Source organism: Trypanosoma brucei, chromosome 5 (assembly GCF_000210295.1).
Source record: "Trypanosoma brucei gambiense DAL972 chromosome 5, complete sequence".
In the NCBI taxonomy this organism is placed as follows: Eukaryota; Euglenozoa; class Kinetoplastea; order Trypanosomatida; family Trypanosomatidae; genus Trypanosoma; species Trypanosoma brucei.
The window spans coordinates 847,207-874,863 of record NC_026738.1 but is presented as its reverse complement, the minus strand read 5'-3'; the positions used below and the strand labels follow the sequence as shown (position 1 = coordinate 874,863).

The 27,657-nt window shown below is 48.1% G+C and overlaps 9 protein-coding genes across 9 annotated transcripts; 5 read left to right on the top strand and 4 right to left on the bottom strand.

Moving 5' to 3' along the window:
* Positions 1-235: 235 nt before the first annotated feature.
* On the bottom strand, positions 236-1,888 carry TbgDal_V4130 (stress-induced protein sti1, putative; the record flags this gene model as incomplete). Its single annotated transcript, XM_011775259.1, has 1 exon — positions 236-1,888. The coding sequence occupies one exon, from the start codon at positions 1,886-1,888 to the stop codon at positions 236-238; it is 1,653 nt and encodes a 550-aa protein (XP_011773561.1).
* A 320-nt stretch (positions 1,889-2,208) lies between these two features.
* On the bottom strand, positions 2,209-3,321 carry TbgDal_V4120 (hypothetical protein, conserved; the record flags this gene model as incomplete). Its single annotated transcript, XM_011775258.1, has 1 exon — positions 2,209-3,321. One exon carries the CDS (start codon positions 3,319-3,321, stop codon positions 2,209-2,211), a length of 1,113 nt encoding a protein of 370 aa, XP_011773560.1.
* Positions 3,322-3,538: 217 nt separating this feature from the next.
* On the bottom strand, positions 3,539-4,918 carry TbgDal_V4110 (hypothetical protein, conserved; the record flags this gene model as incomplete). The annotated part of the gene is made up of 1 exon (XM_011775257.1): positions 3,539-4,918. One exon carries the CDS (start codon positions 4,916-4,918, stop codon positions 3,539-3,541), a length of 1,380 nt encoding a protein of 459 aa, XP_011773559.1.
* Positions 4,919-5,152: 234 nt separating this feature from the next.
* On the bottom strand, positions 5,153-5,692 carry TbgDal_V4100 (hypothetical protein, conserved; the record flags this gene model as incomplete). The annotated part of the gene is made up of 1 exon (XM_011775256.1): positions 5,153-5,692. The coding sequence occupies one exon, from the start codon at positions 5,690-5,692 to the stop codon at positions 5,153-5,155; it is 540 nt and encodes a 179-aa protein (XP_011773558.1).
* A 1,497-nt stretch (positions 5,693-7,189) lies between these two features.
* On the top strand, positions 7,190-7,558 carry TbgDal_V4090 (hypothetical protein, unlikely; the record flags this gene model as incomplete). Its single annotated transcript, XM_011775255.1, has 1 exon — positions 7,190-7,558. One exon carries the CDS (start codon positions 7,190-7,192, stop codon positions 7,556-7,558), a length of 369 nt encoding a protein of 122 aa, XP_011773557.1.
* Positions 7,559-8,512: 954 nt separating this feature from the next.
* Positions 8,513-8,836, top strand: TbgDal_V4080 (hypothetical protein, unlikely; the record flags this gene model as incomplete). The annotated part of the gene is made up of 1 exon (XM_011775254.1): positions 8,513-8,836. One exon carries the CDS (start codon positions 8,513-8,515, stop codon positions 8,834-8,836), a length of 324 nt encoding a protein of 107 aa, XP_011773556.1.
* A 7,113-nt stretch (positions 8,837-15,949) lies between these two features.
* Positions 15,950-22,543, top strand: TbgDal_V4060 (hypothetical protein, conserved; the record flags this gene model as incomplete). Its single annotated transcript, XM_011775253.1, has 1 exon — positions 15,950-22,543. One exon carries the CDS (start codon positions 15,950-15,952, stop codon positions 22,541-22,543), a length of 6,594 nt encoding a protein of 2,197 aa, XP_011773555.1.
* Positions 22,544-23,363: 820 nt separating this feature from the next.
* Positions 23,364-23,930, top strand: TbgDal_V4050 (chaperone protein DNAj, putative; the record flags this gene model as incomplete). Its single annotated transcript, XM_011775252.1, has 1 exon — positions 23,364-23,930. The coding sequence occupies one exon, from the start codon at positions 23,364-23,366 to the stop codon at positions 23,928-23,930; it is 567 nt and encodes a 188-aa protein (XP_011773554.1).
* Positions 23,931-24,781: 851 nt separating this feature from the next.
* TbgDal_V4040 (T. brucei spp.-specific protein) lies at positions 24,782-26,224 on the top strand (the record flags this gene model as incomplete). The annotated part of the gene is made up of 1 exon (XM_011775251.1): positions 24,782-26,224. The coding sequence occupies one exon, from the start codon at positions 24,782-24,784 to the stop codon at positions 26,222-26,224; it is 1,443 nt and encodes a 480-aa protein (XP_011773553.1).
* Between the last annotated feature and the right edge of the window lie 1,433 nt (positions 26,225-27,657).

Here is a 27,657-nt window from a genome sequence, read left to right as displayed (position 1 = left end):
TAATAATAGTAATAATAATAATAATATTGATGCTTATCAGATAAGTAAAACAACCACCACAAAGTGCACTCCGTGGCACCGCAGCGCCTGGCAGGAGGTGCGTGGTTCTTGAGAAGGCACGAGTCCACATCGCTCACAGATGTTGAGGGGGAGGGCACCAGACAGCATTGGTTTTTTGTCTTTTTTCACCACCCCACTGGCATCATCTGGGCTTCTTTCGTACGTTCCCACTCACCTACTGGCCGAAACGGATAATCCCAGCCGAGACGAGGGTGTTGATCTTCTTTGCAAGAGTTGGATCCCTCATGTAGTCTTTGATGCGTGTAGGGTCCCGCTGCATCTCATTCAGTACAAGCTGCATGTAGCTGTCCTGCATGATGGCAGCCACCTCAGGGTCTGCCATAGCACGCTTCGCAACCTCATCACCGTCCTCTGATTGTCCAGAAGCCATCTCTTGAATCTTCATCATGGTACGCATGCGACCATCTTTACACTCTGCATTTTCTTTGTCGTACTTGAGACCCTCATCGTATGCCTGCATGGCCTTATTGTATTGTTTCGTCCAGAAAAATGCATGGCCACGCCGGGCGTGCGCCTTGACAAAATCAGGTTTAATCTCAATGCATTTTTCAGCGTCTGCAAGGGCTTCGTTATACGCACCGAGCTTAAGATACGCGGCGGCACGATTGCTGTAGGTTGTATGCTCCATTGGATTGCGTTTGATGGATTCAGTGTAAGCTGCAACCGCTTCAGGAAATTTGTCCTGCTTAAAGAGAGAGTTGCCCTCATCTTTCTTCTCTTGAGCTATCGCTGGATCAATGTACGCATCTGCTTCAAATTTTGCTTTCTCCTTCTCACAAGCATTCAGTTTGGCAAGCGTATCCGGGTTGCGGTGTTCTACCAGAGCTTTCTTAAATAGTGCGATAGCCTCATCAAAGCGCTTGAGTTTCTGGAGGCACAACGCCTGCCGCGTCATAAGTTTGGCAATCACCGTATAGTCACACTTGTTCTCACGACCGTGCTCCAACGCATTCTCACACTTCTCCATGCACAGCTCATACTCTCCTTTCTCGTAGAAGACAGCGGTGATGTTGAGAAGATAAACGGTGTTTGTGGGGTCCAGGGAAGATGCCTCATCGTACTTTGCCAGGGCCTCATCGAATTTCCGCTGCTTGTACAATGCATTCCCCTCTTCCTTAGCCCGAAGTGCTTCCTTAGCTTCTGCAGATAGCTCCACAGCAGCTGCCTTTTTGGGTTCCTCGTTTTTCTTAGGTGCCTCTGGCTTCGGCCGTTCCTCTTCCTCATCATCATCATCTACAGGAATATTCATCCCGCTAAGTACCAAACAAGTCATCATGAACCGCTGATCTTCAAGATACCGTTGGATGTTAGAAGGATCTTTTATAACCTCATCGATCATCCGTACGTAGTCGGGTTGCATCATGAAGAGCGATAGTTTGCGATGAGACTGAATTTTTTTCACGGCCTCCGGAGTGAATAATTTTGCAAAGGGGTTTTGCATCGCGGAGGCAGCCTTGTCCTTCTCCACAGAAGCAATGCCTTCACTGCATGCAGTGCTCGATGGGTCAACTGTCAAACCCTTTTTATACACCGCAGCTGCCTCATCATACCGTCGAAGCCCATGAAGCGCAGCACCGTGTCTTACGTAACCCTTAACCCAATCAGGCTTCAGGGAAACACATTTTTCGGCGTCACTCAAAGCCTGTGCATACTGATGAAGGGAAGCAAAGCATGCGGAACGGTTGCTGTACAGAACGTGATTAGACGGGTCCAAGTTGATGGCCTGGCTGAAAAATTCAGCAGCTTCCCTGTATCGGCCGGAGGAGAACTCCTGGTTACCTTTATTCTTTAACTCCGTTGCGTCCATTAAGTACTTTGAGTGCCTGAACACCGAGAGAAAACTGTGGAAAAGCAAAGGGGATAAAGGGCAACAGCAACAAGCGTCTCTTTGCGTGAAATAGGGTAAGTAGAAGGTGATACAAGACACGGGCAGCACCTGTGATTGCCCCTTTATCCGACCGCATACAGTTATTATTCCTCAGAAAACACTCATGAAGAAAGCATCGTCAAAACGCATAATGCCACTTTCTACTAATCCTACGAACCCGCTTCCTACCAAAACATAAAAGTGTCGGGCGGCCGTTGCACAACCAAAATTTCCTTCAAAACATTACCGGGTCACCAGCATTAGTGATGGGCCTTTTTCTTTTGTTCGGTTTGTGAAGGCTCAACCTCATCGCGCTGATTAATGCGAGCCTGGAGGGCAAGAACCTCCTTTAGTAAACGGTCGCGAGCGTTGTCACCCGTGCTTGTTTGAGTCACAATTGGATTCCTCTCAGCAGCTTCAGCTGACTTCTTTGCCTGTGTTTTGGACATAATTTCACGGACTTCATTCACGGAGCGCAAACGCACTGGAAGCAGCCGCCGCTCCTCAAGAGGTGACCACCACTGCCATCCAGTTATATCCACCTCGAGTTCGGCCCGATCACGCACTTCTGGGCACCAGTCCATGTAACGCCACACGCCAAGTTGACCCTCTAGGTGTTTAATTGTCAAGCGCTGCATGATAGCCTCTCGGGCAAGTACCGGCTTAAAGCGCTCAAGGAGATCAACCAGGTCATCCAATCGTTTATCCTGGGAGGCCCTCCTGTACTGTTGCAACGTGGATTCGATCTGCTTCTCATCGCGCTCCAACGTTGTGGATGCGAGAGTGTCGTAGCGAATGCGTTTCGCAACAACAGGTTCGCGATCAATGAAGGAGCTGTATTCCTGAGGCCAATTGATCCTGGGGACGGGGCCTCCCGGAAGTCCCTCCTCTTCACGACGTTTCCGCAAAGCCGCCAGTTTTTCCTTCGCTTCCACTTCGCGCTTCAACTGTGCCAACTTCACTTCATCCTCAGGCGTGTACACGACCCACCTCCCTATCTGATCAAAGTCATATCTCCCTTCCTCCTTGTGATAAGACCAGAGCGCGTGTCGCAGACAGCGTTCCATAAGCGTTAGCTTATCCATAGGTTGATCATCTGTTGAAGTTTTCCGGAGTTTTTCTGCACCGCCAAGTAGAGCATCGATTTCTTTCTCCACCTGCTCTATGGTGGCACTAGATTTTCGAGTGTAATGGGGAGGTACTTCCCCCTTGTACCTCTTGATCATCTGAATTGCGATATTGGTGTTTTTGTTAATTTGGTCTTCTCTGTTGGTAGTTGACGTTGTCGTCGGTGGAAAATAAAGGAGAGGTGAGACACCGGAGATCCATCGAACTGATTGTATTGTAATATTCGGGGAAGATACACGGCGCATTATGTTTCCTTCCTAACGTTCAGGAAATAACAAAGATATCAAAAAGAAGATGATACCACGAGAGGTGGGAAAGCAAAAGCAAAAGTGAGCAGAAATAAAGGAAGAGAGCACGATGAGCAATGCATACGCAATGTCTTTGCTTCCAATGTATCCATCGTACGGATACCACTACGAAAGAATTGAATACTTCCGAAGTACAATGGAAAGGGGATTCCATTCAGACAGTACCATAAAAGAATTGTTCGTTGTACCGCCCTCTACGTCGTCCGACACCTAGTGACACTGCTTGGAGCTCCAGAAAAGGAAGTGATACATCAGAACCCCTTTGTCTCTCGGCATTTCTCCGAGCTGGAGGTTCGACTCCAACAGTTGCTGAACTATACGGAACGTTGAGTCGACGTCTCGGCAACACACGAGCCCGAGGTCTGGAGGGACGAAGAATGTGAGGTGCAACTGCAGCAGAAGATGAAGAATTCACTGTTAATGACTGAACATCGGCTCTGTCCACCACAACCGGGATGTGATCGATGGGACATTCTGCTACGTGCTCAGTAAGCCATCTCTGAGCGCACGATGTATGGAAAAAATGACCGCATGGCAACCACACGCAACCACTGGTGACATCAAATGTATCTAAGCATATGTTACACTCGTCGGTAAGTAATCCAGAACTCCAACACTCGCTGTGAAGCACTGAAAACTCCTCTGCTGTCAGTTTCCTTTTACTATTTTGATCGTCCAGACGAAGAAGTGTTTCGTAGTCTTCGGGGTCTATTTCTCTATACATGAGAGGATGTAGCTCCTCAGGAATGCTAACGGTGGGTTCACTGGACACCGGCATGGGTAAAGCACTGTTCCCTTCGTGTCTTTCGGCCACTTCTCTCGTCCCGACCAAAGAAAACGGATGATGCGAATGAGTTTCTCGACGGTGGAAACAGTCTGAACAAAGAAAGTACTCTTGACAAAATAAGCACTTGTAGCAGGAACCATTCGCATATTTTTTGCAACCACTGCACCTCTTGCTAGTAGCACCCACCGTATTAGTCCAAAGGCTCCGGCAACAAGGGCAGCGTAAGGGACCTACAAGATTGTGCCGTTTATATTGTTTGAAGCAACGAGTATGTATATATTTCCCGCAACCTCCTCCACAGTAATCAAGAGAGGTATCGTTCCCAAACTCTTCAAAACAGATTGGGCACACATCACCTTCTTCAATAGGCCTTGGAACTGCAACGTCCCTGCGGGTGTCGTCAACATTCTTCCAGGCATTCCGAAGCCGGTTTTCGGACCTAAGGATTTCGTCTATTTCTGCTGCAACAAGCGAGCGCTGCCATACTAAAGGATTCTCCCGCGGTAAGAAAAACACTTTACACAAAACGAAAACGACATGTATGCACTGCTCCCGCGAGGCGTCACATGAACAGCTATGGGGGTCACCGATAGACGTCCTGTACTTGACCAGCCCGTCTCGCTTGCTCAAAAGGAAACTCGTCGGCCCAACTCGCTTGACTAGTAGAAGCTGGCAAGAAGGTAATTGATTCAGTATGTCGGTTACTGCCTCAGGGCAAGTATTCCGCCACGGAACACTTCTGGACATGAAATGAACAAACACTAAGAGTATTCTGTGCTACGCATGATGTATTTAAACAGAAAAATGAAGCACAAGAGAAGAAAGTAAATAATGTTTACTCACAAAGAAAATGCAAACTGGAAACAAAATACAGTTCGCTGATCCGCAAAACATATTATCCCTAAGGGGAAGCATCACAGAGGAACCGTAACGTAAGGTAATACAATATTACTGGAGCGCAAGATAAATACTTCACTGACTTTAAGTACTTAGTCCCTCAACAAGTCGCTTGACTCCACAACAAACCGCATCCCTGATGCTGATATCAACTGCGGAAGCAACAGTATTCCCCTGCTCTCTTCGACCAACACCCTTATCGTCCGAATGAGGCTTCGACAATTTAATCGGTTGGGCGCGATTCTTGTCCGATCGGCCTCCTTGTTGTTGTCGTGTCGAGCTCCGCAGCTTCTTAGATCTAGCAAACGCTCTACCCTTTTTTTCAAGCTGCTTCCGGAAACCACCCTTCCCTGCACGCAACCGCAGCAACACGTAATACTCACCAACAATCGGTGATTCATCAGAAACCTCGGTAAAACATCTACATCCCCGCACATAGAGGTTTATGCACTCTTCATTCACAGCAACGTAGGTGGAAATCGACCTTTTAATTTCATCAACTGAGCGAGGAAAACGAATATGGATTTTTTCCATTGATGGACATATAGTACACGCAATGGTAGCATCCTCAACACCCTCACATCCATATTGGAAAGAGGTTTTGTACGATCGTTCGACTAACATATTACCCGGGTATAATGCGGGTGGTGAGGTACGCTCCTGCGAGCTACTAGTTCTAAGGAACAAACAGTAAAATACGAGTCAAGATGCGATAATAGCAGTGGAAGAAGAAACAGCACCTCCCAGCACCTTCACCTCTGAGGAATCAGCGAGTAGGCAAAACACAGGCCTTACAAACACTCTGAACATATTAAAGCAGTGAAAAAAATTTTTTAATCGCCAGCGAGCTCCAGCACTGCCTACTGCTGTGTGAACAAAAAAAAAGTATGATACCGCACACGAAACCAGGAACAACAACCGCGAGCTTTTCCATAATAAACACTATACCAAGAGCCGGACGCCACGGAGCATTCACTCATGATAAATCCATAAACAAATACATATTTAAGGACACAATAATCTTGTCACCACCCCAAATAAAATTTGGGTTAACCCCGCAACTAATTACGCAAAGGGTAAATCACCTCAGTGACTACGTCTGGTAGAGGAAACATCAGGTCAGTGACATATTTAAATAGTACTTCCTCATTATCCCGTGTCCCATTTTATCCTTAACAGAAGGACAGAGCGGTTCACCGAGGTTCTACAGGTGGCTGCTCATAGCCGTGTGTGGTGTGGCAGAAATGGTAAAGATTAAAGCACCTGTACATAGGTCATGCAGCAACCCAACAAAACACGCGAAAATAATACCGCTCAATTTTTTTTTTAATTGAAAGAACTGCGACCCAGCTGTCAAAGGGTGCGCAACACTTATCCAACCGCTTTGTAATGCTATCTTTTACATCTCGAAAGACACTTCCTCGCGGTATCTCGCTACGTCGAGTGATTGATACTGTCACCCACTAGATTTTACGTTCGATAGACAATTATTTATTTATTGCAACTCTTAATACCTGCGACGCACTTGTTGGTAGGGTTTACGAACGATTGTCGGTGGGATTTCCTTCCACGCTATCTGAAGCAACACCAATATCAGCAACTAAAATCTGAATCTAAATATTTAACCATGAGAAGTCCCGACCATATGTTACAGTTTCCTGACAGTCGAGAACGCTGCGAAAGGGCACTGGTCACACAAACCACAGTCATATTGTTGCTTCACCACCTAGATTTACACGAACCCTCTTTAAAATTTATGAAGGAAACGTCCCTTAGGGGAAATCATCTCGGGTTCCTTCTCGATATCGTCTGACGGAGTTTGAATGCATAGACAGCAGTCAGCAGAGCTAAAGCGGTGCTTAGTCCCGTTGTTATCACACGAAAAGCAAATGGATGAAGTTCATTTCTCACGATCGGTGGTTGAGCTACTTACACAGAGATGACACCTTCGCCAGCGAGACATATCATCCCTTTTTCGACACCCTTCACTGCTCCTGTCAAGTTTTTACCGGTTTAAATGATTGACCGCTATCAACAAGCAGTGACGATCTCTCCCATTACTTCCTTTAATATGCCCAAGTGCTATCATTAAACTCACGTTAAAACTGTGTGGGAGAGACAATGCCACGAGAGTTTAGAGGTAACATCTCAGATCCAATATTCATTCAGCGCAAAGGGCTCTACGAACGGCCCATCTCAACAGATCGCACTGCCAAAAGCACCAGCAGCACTAAATGCACGGACAATGAAGGCGGTCCGGTCAAACTCACTCCTCTCAAGTTCCGGCTCACGCACGAGCACCGAAAGTTCAACCGTGCATCTTCAAACGGCATTACTTCCCAACTGGGTCAAAGAAATAACAGCAACGGCACAACACCCGGCACCTCGACCTCACAGCAAATCGAGCAACCGAGGCTGGCACTTCGTTATTCGGCGACAAGTGTAACCGACAGAGGGAGCGGCCTCCCGTTCCGCCCTTCGAGCCGCTAACACCACCAAAAGGGTCTGTGACGGGGGAATGAACGGCACTGCCGCCGAACAATGGGGTTAGACGGGGGAGAAGGCATCACCCTACATTCTCACTCGACTGGGAGAGCCCCTATCTCTTTACACCAAACTTACATGCGCGAAGCCGACGCACCGTCTTCCAAGCCAAATAAATTATCAGAGGGTGTGGAACACCGGTACACGTTCGACATAGTTGAGTAAAGAACCGGCCCGCCAACCTTTCCTGCCAGAGTCGAGCAAGGGCAACGTACCACAGCATGTGGACACCATTATGATGAGAATCGGCACCCTCCCTCCAGCCTGAATTCCCAAAACTTGAGTTATGCGCCCTAATTTGGGGCGCACTACCTGGATATTTGCTAGGTATTTCCGTGATTTCTGTTTGCAAACACTCGAATCCATCTGAAGGACATGCACACTGTCACCCTACTAGCCGTACCAGCCCGCGCTGTGAGAAAAGATGGCATCATGACAGCGTTAGGTTCGTTCCTTACTCCGTGCGGCATCGCGATGCCACGATTCCTCTTCCCCACCCCTTCTCCGTACTGCGGCTCGGGGATGGATGACTTCAGCAAACATCGTGGGTCACTAGCCCTTATCTGCAACAGTTTTTTGCTGCCCCTCCCCCATGTCTAAGTCATACGTTCAGCTGACTGAAACACGTTGATGGTTGCTTTCCAGGCAGACGGCACCTCCGTCGGTGGCACGGCGGAGTGTTTTTCGCCATCACGTTCCATGCACTTATGCCTTTTTTTTTTTTTTTGCCAAAGCAGCTTTTCACGCGCATGGTTATCTACCAGAAGAGTTGAACGCGATAGTGCTTGTGAGTTGTAAGCGAATGTTGCACAATTTGGCACTGTTCCTCCCTGTATTTATCGGTTGAATGTCGTAAGCGTCCTGTTTTTTTTAATTTTTTTTTTTTTAAACAGCTGTGCAATGTGCGGCCATAGCTATCAGTCGCATGGGTACTTAATCTGCAATCCCATCGGGAATACCTCTTGGACACATATTATATTTGTGGCGGTTCGGTACCCGATATCAGAGTGTGCGTGTGTGGTACGGGGGGTCAAATTTTCTTCCTTCCGGGAGTGGATTTCGTTGGATCGCAGCGTGTGGGGGTGCACGTGTCCTCCACCGCTTTTTTCCCGCCATTTGACGACTCACTGGATCATTTTCGGACTTCTACTGCGCACCGTTTTTGAAAGTATGATTAGCATCCTTCACCCCACGAAAAGAGCGACCGCTGACATAAACTCATAATATTTTGCCATCGGATGGGTGGCAACGACATCGACCATCATGCCGGACCGATCACCGACTAGTTTTTGTGTTGTTTCGCGTTCCATGTGGGATCTAACACCTGGGGCCGCCCCGCTTTCTGACACCGGCCGGTATTTCCTGAGCCGTGGGGTCACGCGCCATTCCTGGCATGGCAACGCATAATTACTTCGTTTGCATCACTGTCTGAAGTATGAGGGTCCCAAACAAGACAACGCGGGGCCGGATAAGCTCATGTGAGTGGCGTCCCGCAGCCTCCGCTCAACTTAGGATTTTTTTTTACATTGTGAACATTTTGTGGAACTGGGCTGATGTCGTGGTGTGGTAAGCTTATTGGGACTGCCGCGTTTGTACCGGTTGTCTTTCCCTCAATAGCAGTACTTGACACTCTCAGCAGTCCTATACCGTTTTGGCCGAAATTGGACACATCACCTCCATTCGAGACCGACTGGGTCCAACGTATCGGAGCAGAGTAGCTCGTAACGATATATATTTTTTAAAACAACAACAAAAACAACAAAAACCGACGTGTATTTTGCAGTAATACTGAGGGCTCTGTTATTCTTTTGCAGCTATTTCCTCTCGGGTCGGTCTCTTTTGCGGCGGCCCGTGAGAGGGGGAGATGCCAACGCTTACTGAGATCAGCATGAAGCGAAGTTACCGGCATTCTGGGGACCTATTTGCGGAACGGTAATCTGTTTAACAGGTGAAGGAGGAGCATTTGTGATTGCATATGGTGGAATGTGAAGGTATGCATCTCTCCTCAGTAGCTGGTTAGCGGTATGTTCCTTTATGATCTTTACGGGCTACGGCTGTTTCTTTCTATTGTAAAGAACGTCCGAACGCTCAAGTCACCGGTCTTCACTTACTAGAGATGAGAGGTCACCCAAATTTTCTGAGTAGGTAGAGGCGTTCCCCCCCCCCTGTCACGTTGTGCTCTTATATGTGTATGCGGGTTTGTGGTATCTGTTGTTTTTCGACAGCAAAATGCGCACATATGCGTGTACATGGCTTTTTAATACCTCTCTAAAGGGCGATGTCCTGCTGAAGAGGAACATATGTGGAATGTTTTTGCTAAAAATTTCCAAAGTTCACCACCGCCTCGGGTCACGCCGTTGCGAAGATGTGTGACCGCCACCAGGCAACGAGAATCTGACTTCTCTTTATGGATTTCTAACCGCTATCTGAGAGGGTGTGAGTATATTGCCGGCTCGGCCATGTCAGCTTCTTTACTTCCTGTTATTAGCTTCGCAGTCCATTGAATGGAGGAGACTTTTTTTTTCGCACAGGGTCCTCTGTAGGATAATGACAAGTTTGCAAAATTTGTGTGAACTTTCGTTGACCAATCGCACATAGGACTCAGGTATTTCTTAAGTGAACTTTACCTTTGGTGTCAGCGTGACAGTGGTTGTCAGTTGATGCCACCGATTCTCTATCTTTATGTCGTGTGTGTGGGGGGGGGGAGGCGACAACGGTATGCATCTTTATTGTTTTTTTTTTTGCCAACCAATTCAGAAGAGGCTTATCACTTATATTTCTCCCTTTCTATGATAAGGTTCTAGTTGCAACATAGTTCTGGTAGCTGCTTATCTGCGTATAAGGAATGTTTGGCAGCGGTTCCGCACCTGACTAACCCCGGCATTGGAACCCTCTCACAACTGCCCATGTACATGTCGTAATTATTACTACCGTTGGGATATTTGTAGTATTAAATTCCTCGCTACCATTATTGTCGTCATCACCGCCGCTACCACGGCCATTGATGTCATTATTTCATCTACCCGTTGTTGACACGCCCTTGTTTTCCTTTGCCATCTTAAAATATTTTGTCCGTCGGGACTGTTCGTCTATGCTTTCCATATTCTGTGTGCACTCCTGTATAGTAAATAAAAAGTCATTTCACTATGGCCATCGACAGGTAAGTGTTTTTTTTTAAAAAACTTTTGGTAATCTATCTGAAGTTCCTATGCTTCATATACGCACATTGGTGTGCTGATATGCCTTTTTCTACCCTTGTTGTCCCTTCATTGTTCTATCGTACATTATTTGAAGAGCCAGACATTTGCATGCCTCTGTTGTCGTACATAGACGTATGTGCTGTCCCTTTTTTGAAAATATATATATATATATATATATATATATATATATGAGGTGGATTTTCCCCATTCCTCTTTGCATATTCAAATGCTAGTTATGTGTTCACGTTTATATATTGGGAAATACGACGTTCTTATTGTCAACAAAGCATAGTTGGTAATAGGCTTTATAAGGGTCGAATGAGATGTTACACGCCACACACAGGTGTTTTTGATATCATTTGTACGCACCGATGTGGCATTACCTCTACTAGTTTGTTTGGTGGTGAGATGACAACATGGGGTTTCCAAATGTGCCACATTAGCATGTGGCATAATGCTCTATACCAAATCACGAAGCCCTACCACAGAGAGACACTTTTGTGCTAATGTACCCTTCTGTAGCTGAATTTAGTTACTACAACGTTAGAAAGTCGGGATGCAACAATGAAAAGCACGTAACCTAACTATGGTTTCTATCTTTTTCCTTTTAAAGGAAAAAGGGTACTTTGAATATAGAATATTGAGTAATTATTATAGGTTCCTGTAATGGTATTCAATATTATCCGTTTCGATTACCTGGGGATTTAATATGGGTTTGTCGGTTGGGCGGGGAGCTTCCTTGTCAGTGTTCCTTTTTGATGGTCGTGTAGGTGCATCATAACGCTAAAGAATGTGCGCACGGCTTGGCGGATCACGCCCTACGTCAGTGGTGATTCTGCGAAATGCTGCGTTTCCCCCGATCATTTGTTTCTTTTGCATATTCCAATTCTTTTTGTTGCCACAGTTGTAGCGGCTTTGTTCAGTGTTCTTAACATTTTAAATGTGAGTCCCTGGCAACGTGGTTTGGACGCATTTACTTTCTATAAGCGAGGTGTCATGTTTTATTTTGTACTTTGTAACTGGCTGATCGGACACATATGGAAACTCCTGACTTAGTAGTGGTGTCGGGTAAAAATCTTACCTTCCACGTTAGTTTGTAGCTTCGTTATGGCATCGTGAACAATGGAGTGCTAATGCGTGGTCCGACTGAAGTGTTTGCTGAAGTTGCTTCTAATGTTTAGGGTTAGATGGTCTCACTTATCATTTCTCTTGTTTGGTTTTTTTATTCTCGCACAATTCTCTACAAGGTGTTTTCTATTCCTCATAAGTTCGTGTGTCTGGACTCGCCCACCTGGCAAATAACTGCTTAGCTGCGTTGTTAACAGCGCCTGGTAGTGGGATATCTACTCGTTGAATCAATTCATAACACGACTTCGTGGAGCAATACGGCAAGGTAGTAAACGCTGTCTCCTTCACCGTTTGGCCTTTTGAAAGAAAATCTTCTGGTCTGCCTGTTGCGCGATATGAGATACAGCCGGGTCGCGGGGGGAAAATATATAACAAGGGAACGGTAGAGGATAAGATAAAGACGGATATCATTCTGACTCTCGCGGGTAGTCTGCAATATACATATCGTGCTTCTTACTCTCTCCTCTTTTTCTTTAAAAAAGTTTGTTCTCGAAGGAGGGTCTGACACTTGAAGACGAACGGTTAAATTGCGTTATATACAGGGGGAAAACACGATGGCGTGGCAGTGATGACTCTATTCCCAAAGCCATCGCCCAAAGACAAAGTTAATATTCACTGCTGCGTTGTAGAAAATGACGTGGTAAAGTGTCTGTTGTTAGCAGTGCACTTTTGAAAACGTAAGTTATCTATCTAACTATGCGCGGTGCCGAGGAATAGCTGTTAGATCAGGTGTAACTGAAATACTACCCCTTTGCTAAGAGCTGCTGGACAACCCGAGAGTCACATATTTGGTGTCGCGTTGAATTAACTTACGAATACTTCGTTCGAATAGTGGAAGAGCTCTACCGTGGAGCGCCAATAGACACATCGGCGGAGTTAACTGTGGGAGAGTTTGATTGTTCTACCCAGTGTTCATTATTTATTATGGCTTCCGGGGGGGGGGGATGCGGGTGTGTTGGTATTAGTGTTTTGATGACTACCGTGTGTGCTGCGTTGTATAATGAGCTTTAAAGCGATGTTTAGCGCTTCAGATACTGAAGCAAATATATATATTTGTTCCTGTGTGTGGGGCATTACTTCCCCTGTATGCTCAGTCGACTTTAGTTGTGATTTACAAACAGTTGAACGTGTTGGTGTAGCTGAGGCTCGGTGACAGATATGTCTGTGTAACAATGAGGTGCTCTTGTGGTGTAAACAACCTCTCTCAAATGCATTTCATATTCGAGAAATTTTCTTTTAGACAACAGGGGAATGATTGAGTGAGGAGCCTTAAATATATAAATGCCTTGGTTCCGGAGAGGAAGTCCGAAATTGTATTTTTCAAACCCAGGTTTTTTTTGGTTGTGTCTGCTATCTTTTCGTTGTTTACCTGCATCCGACGTAATAAATATCGATAAGTGTTTACTTAGTCAACTCTATCGTATGTCTGTGAGGGAACGGAATAAAAATCCCTGGGCTCATGGGCACCAGCTGGATCTTGACGGTGACGTGACTGTTAGGTGCCAAGCGGACCCACGACTCTGCACAACCGCTGCTATCCGTCGTGGAAAGCTGGTGGAGCCGGTTGATCAAGTGGCGCTCCGTGTAGGTGTGGAAGCTTCAGGTGTTGAAAGTCTCTTCGACGCCCAAGGAATCACCTTTTTTGGAAGTCTAAAAAATGGAATGGAAGTGTTCGTTTCTGGACCTGCCATGTTGGATGCTGCCAAGACGGATAATGATAATAGTGACCTGTTTCTACCGGACGTGTCAGTTGCATGGGCATACGATCCTAGAGTGCTTGAGCACGTTCCCCCCGTTGACCGTGTGCCGGAAACACCCTATCGTTTGCAGCGCGCTGTTGAGGCACTACGCTCGGCGCCGCGCGCTGCTCATTTTTTGCCTATGGAACTGCAAAGTTCTGGAGAAAGGTCCCCTCCTCGTGAAGGTGCGCCTGTGGGAACTGGTGCAACAGCAGGCGAGGCGCCGTCCGCGGCGCCCAGCGGAACTCCGTTATGGATTCCGCCCCGTTTAGCAACGCTAGATGAAGTTACATTGTGTCACAATATTCATCGCTACCGATGTTTTATTGAAGAGGGCACAGCATTACTCCCTCCACTTAAGACAGATGTGTATTGCAACGGTAAAACGAGCAGTATAGCGACTCGGTTGTCTGTCGGTGCGGTGGTTGATGCAGCGCGTCGCGCCCTCAGTGGCTCTCCGGCATTTGCTTTTTGCCTTGTTCGCCCTCCGGGACACCATGCCAGCGCTGACACCCCGAGCGGCTTTTGTTTGGTGAATAATGTTGCGATTGCCGCAATGCAGTTGTTGCAAGACTGGCACGTTAAATACGATTGTGGCGTTGGAGGTAGCCGTTCAGTTCCCTCCGAAGAAAGGGATATACCAGAGTGACCTCGCATAGCCATAGTTGACATCGACGTACACCATGGTGAGGGAACTCAGTCATTTGTTGAAGTTGAGCCGCAACTTCTGTACCTCTCTCTTCATCGTTATGACCGAGGTTCTTTTTACCCGTGTGATCCCGCTGGTGCGACCTCCTATGTTGGCCAACATCGTAATATTTGCAACGTCGCTGTTGACACCGCGGCTACCGACCCTGCGCGTTGCGAAGAGGTTATAAGTGATATGCTTTTTGCGCGTGTCGTTGACGATGTGTTTTTACCAAGGTTGGAACAATTCCACCCTAATATCATCCTACTTTCGCTTGGCTTCGACGCCGCGCACGGCGATCCACTTGGGCGGATGGCTGTGGAAGGAGGGTTTGCGTATGTGGTTCGTGCGCTAAAGCGATTTTGCCTGCAGTCGCAAGGGACCATCGGTTTGGTGGCGGTACTAGAGGGTGGGTACTCACCAGAGGGTGTTTCCCGTGGCGTTGTCAGCGTCGCGCACGCCCTGTGTTATCCATTTGACGATGTAGCAGTGGTTAATTATGCACGCCTGCGGACCCCAAAGACATGGATGGAGCTACGCAGTCGTCTTTCCCGGCGGATGGAGGTGCGAACGGATGAAACGGGAGGGGCCACGTCTTTGTCGTCTGGTTTGTCTTCTCAAGGGTTGGGGGATGCTACGTCAACGGAAAGGGCAATGGCGGACGACGACGTGCTTATGGAGCGTCACGTAGCGTGGTGCGACAAGCTTGTTAAACGAGTATTGGCTATACATGCGGAGTCCAATATCATCAAGTGATCGTTACCTATACCTTTTATTGTTTGAAATCGAGCGCACGCTTTCGATTATTATTATTATTATTTTTACTGCCTATCGCAGAACGTTTTCCTTTGCGGCGCTATTTCCTTGGTGCCCGTGCGAAGAGCACGTCGAGTACACCCAACTGTGCTCTTGTCGTGCATATGGCGTTGTCTGTCGCAATATTACCCACACTTCTCTCCGGCGCATCCTGTAATATGGTAGAGCTGGCGACATTAGATTCAAAAGAAACACATCTTATATTTCTGCGTTTGTTCCTTACTCTTTTAGCGCTGGTGCAGCTTTGAGTCAAACGGGCTATTGCCTCCATGATCGAATGCTGCTGCAAACTTCATCGCCGTAAATCTTTTTTTCTCTTCTGGATATGAAGGAAAATCTCAGGGGAATGATGCTACGGGCGTTGGTTGATAGAAACACCAAATCACTCCAGCTGAGGGGGTGATAAGAGCTTTCTTTTTTTTTTTTTTGTGGCGGGACATGCCGGGCCCCTTTTCAGACCTTCCCCATATACTGTGAAATCAACCCTTTCAATAAAATTATTTCCTGAGTGATTTTTTTTAACTTGTATTTTGCGTGATTTTTGTTTGTTCGAGAACTAATATCTAATCAACCGTACGTACCGATACACTCTGTCTGGCCTTCTTGCCCTCCTTTAGAGCACATTTTGCACTGCAGAACTGTATTTAGTCTCTGTGTTTTCTGCTGTCTTTGGCCTTGAGTACAGATTGACATCGGATATCCAAGGCAGACGTGCTCGCAAATCTGCACATCGGAGTGGGATATCTTGTCGTTATTATCGTGTTCTATGATACGCCGCCAGCTCTTGTTTTCTGGTTTTATTCGCGCTGTGTTAAAAGTGTATACAAGTGGAACTGTTAGTCAAACACCAATCAGGAGTGTAACGATAATGAGCGGTAGCTCCCTTGCTTGTAACCGCGATGTAAGCCTCACAATCGGTGACGTTACAGTTCCCGTTCCTGCGAACGTTTCTCACCCAGAGAGGGTTACGTGGGTCTTGCCGGGTGACACCACCAACAGCGGTGCCTTTCACATCGGCGAAGACGCTGCGGACGAACTGTCATTGGATGTAGGGGATGTGTTCTTTCATTTAGGGGACAATGCCACACGCCAATACCTACGCTGGATCTGTCAGAAGGAACTCCTTAAACAGGACATGTGCCTAACAGGGGAGCCTGGTCCTGCGCTGCGGTGGCTGGTGTTGCTGTACTCTCGACTCACACGTCGCGAAGTGCAGTGTGTGTCCCTCAATCGTGACACAAACGAGGGTGATCTCGGCCAACGGCGGGAAATTCGTAACGGAACGCTCTCTTATGAGGATCAGAGCGTTGTCATCGCTGCCCGCGAAGGACAACTGCTATTGTTAGAGGGGTTGGAGAGGGTAGAACGGAATGTACTTCCAGTGATAAATAACTTGTTGGAGAACCGCGAAATGCATCTTGAGAATGGGATGGTGCTGATCCACCCAGAGCGGTATGATAAGATTTTCAACGAGGCACTCTGTGAGGAACTGAAAGGAGGTAGGCAAGATGCTAACGTGGAAGGTGGCATTGGTAACCAAATCCCGCAGGCGGTTCACGCGAAGTTGCAGCGTATGGGGTTTATTCGCGTGTCGGAAAGTTTTCGTGTCATTGGGATCACTGCCCCAGTTCCCCCGTATGATGGTACACCACTGGATCCGCCGCTTCGTTCACGGTTTCAATGCTTGTATGTTGACCTTCCTCCACCCACCCTGGCAGCGACAAACGTTACCAATATGGCGCCTGGTGGTCGTGCAAGAGGTGTTTTTGAATCGTTGCTTAAACTGCGCGCTTCCATCGAGGAGATGAATGCGCGCACGCGGGGATTCACCTCTGGCGGTACCCAGGGCCGCGACAGCGCTGTTGGTGGTTGTGTGTCTTCGCTTTGCGGGCTGCAGACCATTGGAAGTTACGAGGTGGCTCAAGTCTTCCGACAGTTTATGCTATTTCCTGATGTTCCAGTGGGTGAGCTGTTACTACGATCCTTCCCGTGGACGCTATATGCACAACAAACTGGTTCGGGTAGTGGCACCTATGAAGAGTCGATGAGACGCCTTCGAGATTACGAAAGGGTGCTAGCCGCGTGTGACATTGGTACTCCCCTGTCAAACCATATTTGCCACCATAATGATGTCAGCGTACGGGATAGTGGCAAACCAACAGATCACTGTACGCATGAAGATTGCGCTGTTCGTTCTTCAAAGCATTATAATGATGTTGTGTTTATAGACAATGTTCGTGTTGCAAAGTCGAAGGTGTTGGCCGTGTTGCAGCACCCTGTGGTGGTAGGCGACGCTTGTGTCGACGGGATGAAGGGTAAATATCAACTTCCATTATATTTGGGTGAATTTGCTCTCAAATCATCGCGTGGTGGGCCTTCATCGCCTTCTAGTGGTAGAAAGTGGAAAACGGTTGATGTGAAAATGTACTGTAGCAGTTCGAGCACAGTCTTTACACCAGGACATGTTCACGTTTTACAGTCCATGTTGCAGTTGCACATTGCGGGGCGGCATATCTTGCTGCTGGGATCCAGTGGAAGTGGCAAAACGACGTTGCTCCACGAATTTGCGCGCCTTCTTGGTTACCAGACGGAGACTATGTACCTCTATGCGGATATGACGATCAAAGACCTTTTTCAGAGACGAGCTACCGATTCGGTAAGTGGTGACACGGTGTGGCAGAACAGTGCACTCGTTGACGCAGCACTCAACGGTCGCATGGCTGTACTTGATGGAATTGATAAAATGCCTTTAGGGATGCTCAGTTCGCTGCAGCAACTCCTTATTGACGGGAGCACCTCACTCTGCGACGGGTCCGTGCTGAAATCGTTCAAGGAGTATGGGATCATTAAGGAGAAGCTGCGCGCCACCGAAGAGGAAATGAAGGCACGTCGCATATTTCCCATACATCCTTCATTCCGTGTGGTGGGTACAGCGCGATTTCCTGCGCTTAACAGCAATGGGACAGGCAACAAAGTGTGGCAAAACCAATGGCGCGTTACACACGATGTCACCGAGCTGTTTGGGGTTGTCCAAATGCCGTCATGTTCGCAGTCGTTATTTCGTGCCATTCTCCTTCGCGTGGCTGAGTTGGAGTTGCAATTTTGTGGGAACGAAAAGGTAGACGGTATCCGCGCCTCAGTGGGCCCTGAGGGCGGGATATCATCAGGATTGAAGCGTGATGTGGATACCCTGCTGCGGCTGCGTGATGAACTTGAGCGATTACAAGTCACGGAACCAAAAACGCCGCAGCTAAGCCTTCGACAGCTGCTAAACCTTACCCGCTTTCGCGTTCGTTATCCTGATGACTTTAACATTAGTGTTGAATCTACGCTGCTACTCCCACTGCTGAGTTCATTGGTAGCAGAAAAAGTGCGTCAGGTGATGCAGATTTGTGGATTTACCTGTACGAGTGGGCTCGCGGAGCGCAAGCAGGATCCACTGCGATCATCATCCGTTTCAAAGAGTAGCATGGGGGAAACGTTGAACTGCCATTCCCTTAAAGAGTTCCTACTCCCCTGTGACCCAACTATTCCTAATGCTGGCGCCGGTAAAGCTGAAGGAATTGAAGTATCTCGTGTCTTTGGATTGGGTGATAAACCTATTCTCCGCATCAACCGCAATTACGGAGCGAAGGAGAAGGCCATGGTACCGCACGTGCCACACTTTCACCCCAACCCTGTTCATGAGTCCGTCATTGTGTGGCTCGCTAAACAGTACGCCGTGGGGAACAACATTCTCCTAATAGGGAACCAAGGTGTTGGCAAAAACAAGGTTGTCGATGCCTTTCTCGCACGCGTTGGTACCCCTCGGGAGTATATTCAGCTACATCGAGACACCACAGTCGGTAGCCTTACTATCAATCCCACAGTCGAGAACGGTCGAGTTGTATGGGCAGACTCACCACTAGTACGGGCGGTGCAGCAGGGACACTGCCTTGTTGTTGATGAAATTGACAAGGCACCCGTAGAGGTGGTACAAGTGCTAAAAGGACTCATCGAGGATCACGAGATGAGGCTCCGCGATGGACGGCAAATACTTGGTCCACGTGCGCACGTCGTACGATTTAGCATTTCTTCCAGTGATTACGGATCTAGCGAACAAAAAAATATCATTAACATGCACCCTGATTTTCGAGTCATTGTGTTGGCAAACCCGCCCGGTTTTCCATTCCACGGCAATGACTTCTACCGGGAATGTGGCGACTTATTTGCACCGTCTGTGATGCTCAATGCCGATGCCCACTCGCAGTTGCAGGTTCTGAGAGCGTATGGCGTGAACATTCCAGATGCTCTGCTGATGAGCCTTATTGAATGTTTTCAACGTCTTCAAACCGATTTTGAGGAAGGGAACATTACTTACCCTTTTTCGTTACGGGAGCTCATCGCTGTTGTAAGGCACATGTCAATGTTCCCAGGTGATGGCGTGTACGCAGCTCTAAATAATATCTTCAACTTCGACGTGTTTGACGAAAATACACTGCGTCTTGTTCGCAATGTACTACGGCTGCATTTGGATCCACTGGTACAGTTTGGTGGAATGCAGAAGCTGTTACCTTTGCGTACCAGCCGAGCTGTGCCACTGCGGCCTTCACCATCGCTGATTCACATGTCGGCGAAATCACCGGCGTTTTTGCCGTTAAAACTGGGGGAAGTAGTAATGTCTCTACCAGTGCGACGGCTCACGGATTTGGAGTGTGGTGGTGCAATAAACTGGAAGTCTGCTCCTGTTTGGTGTGAATCATATAATGCCACGGACTTCGCCGCAGATGTTTCGGCGAACGGTGGGCTCGTCGGTTTTAGTGAATGGACTACAGCAACAAGGCTACCATTTCTGCAACAGGGCGACCGCGTGATTCGTGTAGCCGTGGAAGCTCCTGAGTGCGTGGTGGGGGAGTCCAAGAGTGTTGCCGTCCTTTTTACCCGCCAGCATGTGCTTCGAGAGGAAATGAACGGCAGCAGCAGTCCCCTCGCAACAACAGAGATTTTCTTAGCTATTGCGAGTCTGCCGTCTGTTGCGTCCATTGCGGCTACTGCGGTGGGTCGGAAGCGTCTTGCCGCAGGGCAGGTACAGTTACTTAACTTAACGGACTTATTGCCTCTTAACTCCCTTCCGTCTTCTTCATTACGTTTCCTCGGCACCGAGGCGAGCGGCATTTTAGCCTCTCAGGCCCTCAAGGAGTCTTCGCATGGTGCGTTTGGGACATCGCCTTCATTTGTTGAAGTTGCATGTGCATCCTCAGGATCGATTTTGCTTGCCGATGCGTCCGCGCTTGGTTTGTGCTCAACGTCAACTGCATTACCACGAGGGCAAGTCAGAGGTCAGGGTGACGCAGCTGGTGATAAACTGTTGGGATCGGTGCTGGTTGTGCATTTGATGCCACCCTCCAGTGATGTCGCACTCACTCGGCACACTGTTTGCCCGGGATGTAACCTAGTTGCCATGACGCGACCGCGCGAACCGGAGTTGTACGTGTGGTCGAACGGGCACCGTGTCGGTGTAACCCTTCCTGCGGAGGATATTCGGGGAATTCACTTCTTTGCGAACAACTATGCTTCTGTCCACCTGAGTAAGTCTGAGTCGACGTTTTGCGGTGTGATGAAGCTTTCATTAATGTCTGATGGCGTGGCGACAGCAAGTCTTTGTTTGCTTCCCAATGAAATAAATGGAGTTGTAGTAGGATTAACGGGAACGAAAGAACCGACGCCTACTGAGGCAGCCATGGGGCCCGTCACACCGGAGGAACTCCAGGGTGCTATCATCGTCGCAGGTGCCGGCAGTGATAGTGAGAAAGAAGGCGTTTTGTACACCATGGTTGAGAGTTACTCTTCTCGATCGCAGTCGTGGTCGATGCGCACCTTTGCCAATCCCAGCATTTCCCCTGCTGTGTGTTCTGACTTGAATCACCATGGAACAATAGGTATCGACCGTGTGCACAAACAACTTGTGGTCGCCAGCGGTAGCGACGGAGTTGACACTTGCGGTTCTCTATTTGCCGTCGATTATCATCATCATACTGTTCGCCATTTCGCTCCCACGCCAACAACATCCTCACGTTCATCGTCGGTGAAACCTTCCTATCCTTGTTTTTCCCTCGACGAGGTTGCGGGTAACATTCTTCGATATGATGAAGTGAATCGGCAGCTGTTGATAGGTGACCTCGTAGCTGAACGGGTGGAATGTCGCCATCGCCAACTCTCCGCTTTGCTCCAAGGGTCCGTAAAACAAGTTGGGGCGGCAGCTGCCACACCTCAGGGGAAACTTAGCATGTCCTACTGTACATCGCGCTATGCGGCATCTAATAACCTGAAACATGGTCGTGAGGATAATGAAGAACATCACGGTGGCAACACATACGCCGGCGGTACGGGTGGGACTGATACTGCAGGCCTCGGCGGACTTGTTGGCCCGTACCGTCTTGACAAGGGCTGGCCGGTTCACCAAGTATCGCCCGAAGCTAAGCAGCAGGTTCCACAACATATAATAGAGGAAGCGAGACGCATGGGAAGGGTAGCACTGCAGGAGCGCTTGCGGGAAATTGGTATGACCTCCACGGAGTACGAGCGGTACGGTGCGCTGCAGGGGCGGGTGCGTGCCCCTGTGGCGATATTGAGGAGTATGTTAAGTGGCCTTAAAGCTGCGGAAGGTGAACGCGTGTGGCTGCGTGGCCAAACGGACGGAGTATGGGATGACAGTAAGATTGTAGAGGGCATCGTTGGGGAGCGTAACATCTACAAACGGCGCGCCGACTATGCTGACGCCAGCCCCTTTCAGGTCAAGCGAAAGAAGCGTCTCTTGTTTGTGCTAGATGTAAGTGCCAGTATGTACCGGTTTGAAGGGATGGATCAGAGGCTCACGAAGTTGCTCGAATCCACGGTGATGGTTATGGAGGCGTTCACTGGCTACGAAGAAAAAATTGACTATGCCATGGTAGGTCACAACGGGGACAGTGCGTGTATTGAGCTTGTACCCTTTGGCAAGCCACCGACTAACCAAAAGGAAAGGGCGGAAGTATGCCAACGTATGGTTGCCCACGCACAGTACTGCTGGTCAGGCGACAATACCGTCCAAGCGATGCGGCAGAGTATTGAGCTCGTCACGGCGGAGAAGGGTGAGGCGTACCTTGTTTTCGTGATTAGCGATGCAAACCTCTCACGATACGGGATTGAGCCCGGCGAGCTCGGTGAGATTATGGAAAGCAATCAAGAAGTACAAATGTTCTGCATTTTTATTGCCACTTTGGGCGAACAGGCGCTGAACCTGAGGGAGAAACTGCCAAGTGGACACGGCTTTGAATGTATGGACACACAGGCTCTCCCACACATCCTTAAACAAATATTCTTGTCTGTCAACCTCCTTTAATTTCGCGTGATGGCGCCGCTTGGCACGCGGTAGATGACATTGTAATTGGAGAGATACATGGAAGCATGGTTTCAGGTGGTGGCAGTGTTGGTGACCTTGCGGCATCTCCAGATGTTGATTGTTCAGTTAGTGGATTCATTTTTTTGTTTATTTTTCAGGAAAATTTCACGGGTGTTGAATGTCGGGCCAGGTACCTCAGGTTTACTTGTTAACATTGTGCCAGACTTCCCCTCGTTAGTTCAACTGCTTACAACTCAATTCTGTATATCAAATTTGCTAGTATGATATACCTCCACCCATGCCGTTTCCTTTTTTAACATCTTCTTTTGTTTTTATTTTTATTTGCGTTTGATGCTGTTCGTCCAGTGACAACGAGGAAAATATATACTCTTCCAACAGTAGTCAGGTCGACTACGGACGTATTAACTTATTTTGCTCCACATTTAAGATTTGTTGTGGCTCCTGCTCGCATGGAAAGCATGTGGCAGTGTACCTCACATTTAGGTTGGGCGCGGGCATTTGTCTGCGTTCTTAACACATCAGCACAGTTGTAATCTTCTGTTTGATTTGAGCAAGCCTGCAGGAACAAGCACGTCGTTGATGTGCCACATTTCTGTTTTTCCAGTTATCACGCGCTATATGATAAAGACACCCCTTTTGATTCATTTCCTTCATCTGAATTGGTGTTTCCCGCCCTTGTTAAATTAGTTTACGTGCCATATCACTACTGTCCAGCTGCGTCTTTTTTTCCCCCCTTGTTTCTTCTGTTAGTGGCTCTGGTCGCTTATTCGCTCCCGTATCACATAGCTACGAGGGCGTAATGGGGTCAAAGGAGGACCAAGTGGAAGAAATACGACGGTTACTGCGCTTCAGCTCTGGGGGAGCGGACCCATTTGCTGTGCTGCAGTTGGATCCGCAGACGTGTGAAGTCGCGGACGTTAATCGCAGTTTCCGCCGTATTGTGCTCAAAGTGCACCCAGATAAGTGCACAGTTGAGAAGGCCGCTGATGCATTTCACATAGCTGAGAGTGCACACAAGATGTTAAGTAATGAAGGTGTTCTTATTCGCCTGAAGGTCGCGCACCAGAGGAAGAAGGAAAGGGAAGCAGCACTGAAGGAGGAAGAAGTTCGGCGTAAGGCTCGCGAGGAAGTAAGTGGTGGCACAGCTGGACTGGGTTCCTCTGAGGACCCCAACTTGAGTCCGGCGGAGCGGCAGAGGAGGCGCCGACGCGAACAAGTCGTGGAGCAGCAGTTAGAGGCCACCCGGCTCGCCGAGGAGGCGGCGCGGAAGAAGCAGCGTTTGGAGCGCGAGGCGAAAGAAAAAGCGGAGCTGGCTGCAGAGCTTGAACGACAGCGAAAAGAGTGGAAAGATTTAAACCTTTTCTGAGGTAGCGCGTTCGTTTACCGACGCGAAGTGGGAACTGAAACATTCAACATGTCACGTGGCGATTTCGCATGAGTACACTAGTGTATCTTGCGGATGATTATGACGGTCAAGAATGCCACTAGCACCGAGTCGTTTTGCACGGCATTGAGACTTTGTAAGAGTGGGTACGACCCTGTTGATAGCGTAGGGGTCTTGGAAGTGTCGAGCATGACCTGTTCTGTACCTCAGTGAATCCGTGACACGTGGTGCATGGAATGTCAGTGGCGACGCCGCAAGGTAACGCGCACCATTTGTGCGTGCTTTGGCGTGTAGACGGTCGCGTAATTCCATGTCTCTCGAGTTTACTTCTTGTAATATTACTTTACGTTTATTAGGTTACCTTCCTTGTACTTGGTTGAGACAATACCACCTGCTGTGGCATTGGCTGCCTCTAACATGCTCAATTTTTTTGCTTTGTTTTTCTTCCCGTTTTCTTTCAGGCACGGTGTTGCGGTGCAAGCGGACAAAAGATTGTGGGTGTCTCCGCTTTTGTTTTTTCTATTCTTTCCCACTCTTTGTGTTGTAGTTTTCCACCATATTTTTTTGTCGCGAAGAGGGCATTGTACCTCCATAAGAGGTGGGAAAACTGTTGAGGAATAGGAAAAAGGAACTGCAAAGTGGTGGTGAGACTTTGATAGCTGAGGTGGAAATTATTCAAATAAGGTGAAACTTGTGACGACACAGCCTAAGGAGGTAAAAATTCCAGTGAGTTACCGCGTTTGTCGTCTTGTTCTGCCGGGTCAGCTCACAGTGTGACATTCAATATCACAAAAAATTACATTCATTATTTCTCTTTTAGAATTACGTGGCCAATGCCGCACAAGGGGTGCAATAAATGTTCTGCCTCAAAGGCGAACAACGAGTCCAGCGAGGACGAACGTTCGCCGGACAACAAAATTGTATTTCTCAGGATGCGTCTGGCGGCGTCGGAGAGCCGAAACACTTCCTCGTATCGCGAAGCATGGCCACCGGCGGAGGACTCGCTGAGAAGCAGCCAGTTGCGGGAAGTTGACACTTTTGGTGATGAATGGGAGGACGTTGAACACACCGCATCGGAGAGCTTAGTATCTCAGTCTTTCAGGGACTTGCCTTGTAACTTTGATAACCCTAAGTCTGGCAAGTACGTGCCGAAGCAGTCTGCGGAAACTGGTCGTCCCCGCCTCGTAAAGTCAACACCACAATTTGTTGCGGGTACGACCTTCGAACGCTACCCCTCAACGGACCTGGAGTCAACTGTGCATACGCTGCCCGCGGTGCCCATCAATGAATCCAGGAACTCGCGCTCCGAGTCGAATGGCAACGCGAAGCTAGTGCTACCACCACCGGTAGAGGGCGACGTGAAGGAGTCAGGTGTGCTGCCCCAATGTATCCGCAGCAATAAAACCAAAGTGACGATGAAGCGCCGCTGTTCCTGGGATAACTTATTTCACACAGCAACCGGAGATCGTGGACCTCAGCAGGCTCTTGTGCCCGATTCAGATCGTGTCACCGCGGTCACCACGAACGAGGATCAGATCGCTTCCCAACCCCAGATGCAGATGATGCCGCCGCTCAGAATTTCGCTTCGCTTGCAGCCATCTGGCCGCAGTGGGTGTGTGTTTCTAGGCGCACGTGGTGGGGGAGATTTTACGGTCCCTAAGCCCCCTGTTGTCCGCAAGTTGATTCTACCCCCGTTGCGGCGGGGTGGAGGGACACCTCAGTTTGATATGGCGGGTGCGGCACCCACAGGTATCGACTCCGAAGTGGGAAAAGGTTGTGTGGAGGAGGAGGAGGAGGAGGAGGAAGAAGAGGGGGAAGAGGGATCATTAAATGGCACGCTGTCAGAGGAGGTGAACATTACTCTTGCTGCTGTGCCGTCACTGGATGTCACCGGGGAATCAAATGCGGCGGACGTTACGGCCTCCTTCTGGGTGATACCGGTGCTTGTGCTCGGACGGAAAGAAGAAGTGCAACGAAGCCGGCTTCGGCGTTACGAAGTCGATGAGCGCGCGAAGATACTTAACCTTCTTGTGAACGCTCACAAGGTTTTCGTCACTCGGTCAGTAAAGGCAACGTGGGATACATTAACTACTTATTCTTCCTATTCCCTTTCTAGCTCTGAGAGGCGTGTGGAATGGGCACCAAAAGAAAACAAGCAACTGGTTGCTCCAGTTGTCGGTCTCCCACGTGTCAGTGAAGGTGCTATGGAGGGCAACGACATTTTGGCTCCTCAACATCTGGAAGGTTCCAAAGGGGAACACGTTTGGGGGGTTTAAGGCATCCGGAACACTGTTAATCAGGTACTAACCGACACTACTTGCACCAATGCGGATTCTTCCGTAACCATTCTGAGGCACAGAAGGCGCATTACGGGTCCCCTGTGAGATGTGTGTTACTTATGTGATTGACGGGGATGCTGCTGAAAAAAGAAAAATTGCCGGACACTTCACATGGCAGTGGGCGCTTCTCTTCTGCATCGCTGGAGGGAACATCGATAAAGGACGTGTTGCTAATATTGCTCGTTTTTTTCTTTTTTGCTACTTACTATTGAGCGTTCATACTGCAAACGCACGAATCTGCGGAAGTAATTGACAAGAGTTGGGATTAAAAAACAACAACAACCTTACATGCATTGTTTGCTCAGCGGACGCTATCTCTAGCCGCGCATTATTGCCATTGTTATTGCTTTTTGCACCGAGTTCTAACTCCAGTAGGAGTGTGCTGTATGTTATTAATATTATTATGTTACGTTGCGTGTACTAGTATTTTTTTTGTGCATATATGTATTCATTATGCCCCATTGTTTGCTGGCCTTCCGATTCACTAGAGCTTTTCTTTTTTGCTCCGCTCAGTGCCTTTGTTTCACTACTGGTGAAAAAGTGAATTTTGGTGCGCGGGGGAGAGGGAGGGAGATAAATTGGAAGAAGATTTCCAACAGTGATTCTACAAATATAAAAATGTGTAGTTTACTTTCTTTTTAAAGACTTTTTTCTATTTTTTTTTCTTTGTGTATATTTCCATTTATTTTTATTTTTTAAATTTTTGTGTGTATTGAGCAGCCCCGTAGTGCCCGCAGTTACTGCTTGCACAATTTTGTATTTTCTTTTGATTTCCCCTTTCTTACTCTGTAGTGGGCAACCGTCTAACATCGTTCTTTCACTTATTGGTGCCCTTAGTTCCTCTCCTTTAACTTGCTTATTTTCGTCACCCAATGGCAGAAATGCGTAATTGTAGCCCGCGCACAACTCCCCATTACATTTCCCTCATACCATATTATTATCTATTATTTTGTCCTTATTTTTTATTCCCTCGTAACTCAGGGTGTTTGGCTGCCGCTGCAGCCTTTTTTTTTTGTTTTTACTGTTCGTTACGACGTATGAGGTGAGGGAAAGTAGAGGGACGTACCTCGTCTGTCAATATCGTCGCATATGTACGAATGCGTGTAAACACGTAATTATAAAACTATGTGCTGAACCAATCACGCCTTTTATAGCCTCTAGAGGATGTGCCGGGCAGTTTTCGCACCATTTTTCCGGAGGCGCAGGCAATTTATTTATTTTATTTTTGTGTGTGTTTTGTTTCAGTTTCCCTCTTTTTGATCCGCTGGCACATGTCCGGAGTGCCTACATTACGTCTAACCAGTGGCGCCTGAAAGGAGATGTGTGAGAACAGAATGATATTCAACGTGTGTGTGAATAGGTAAAAAATC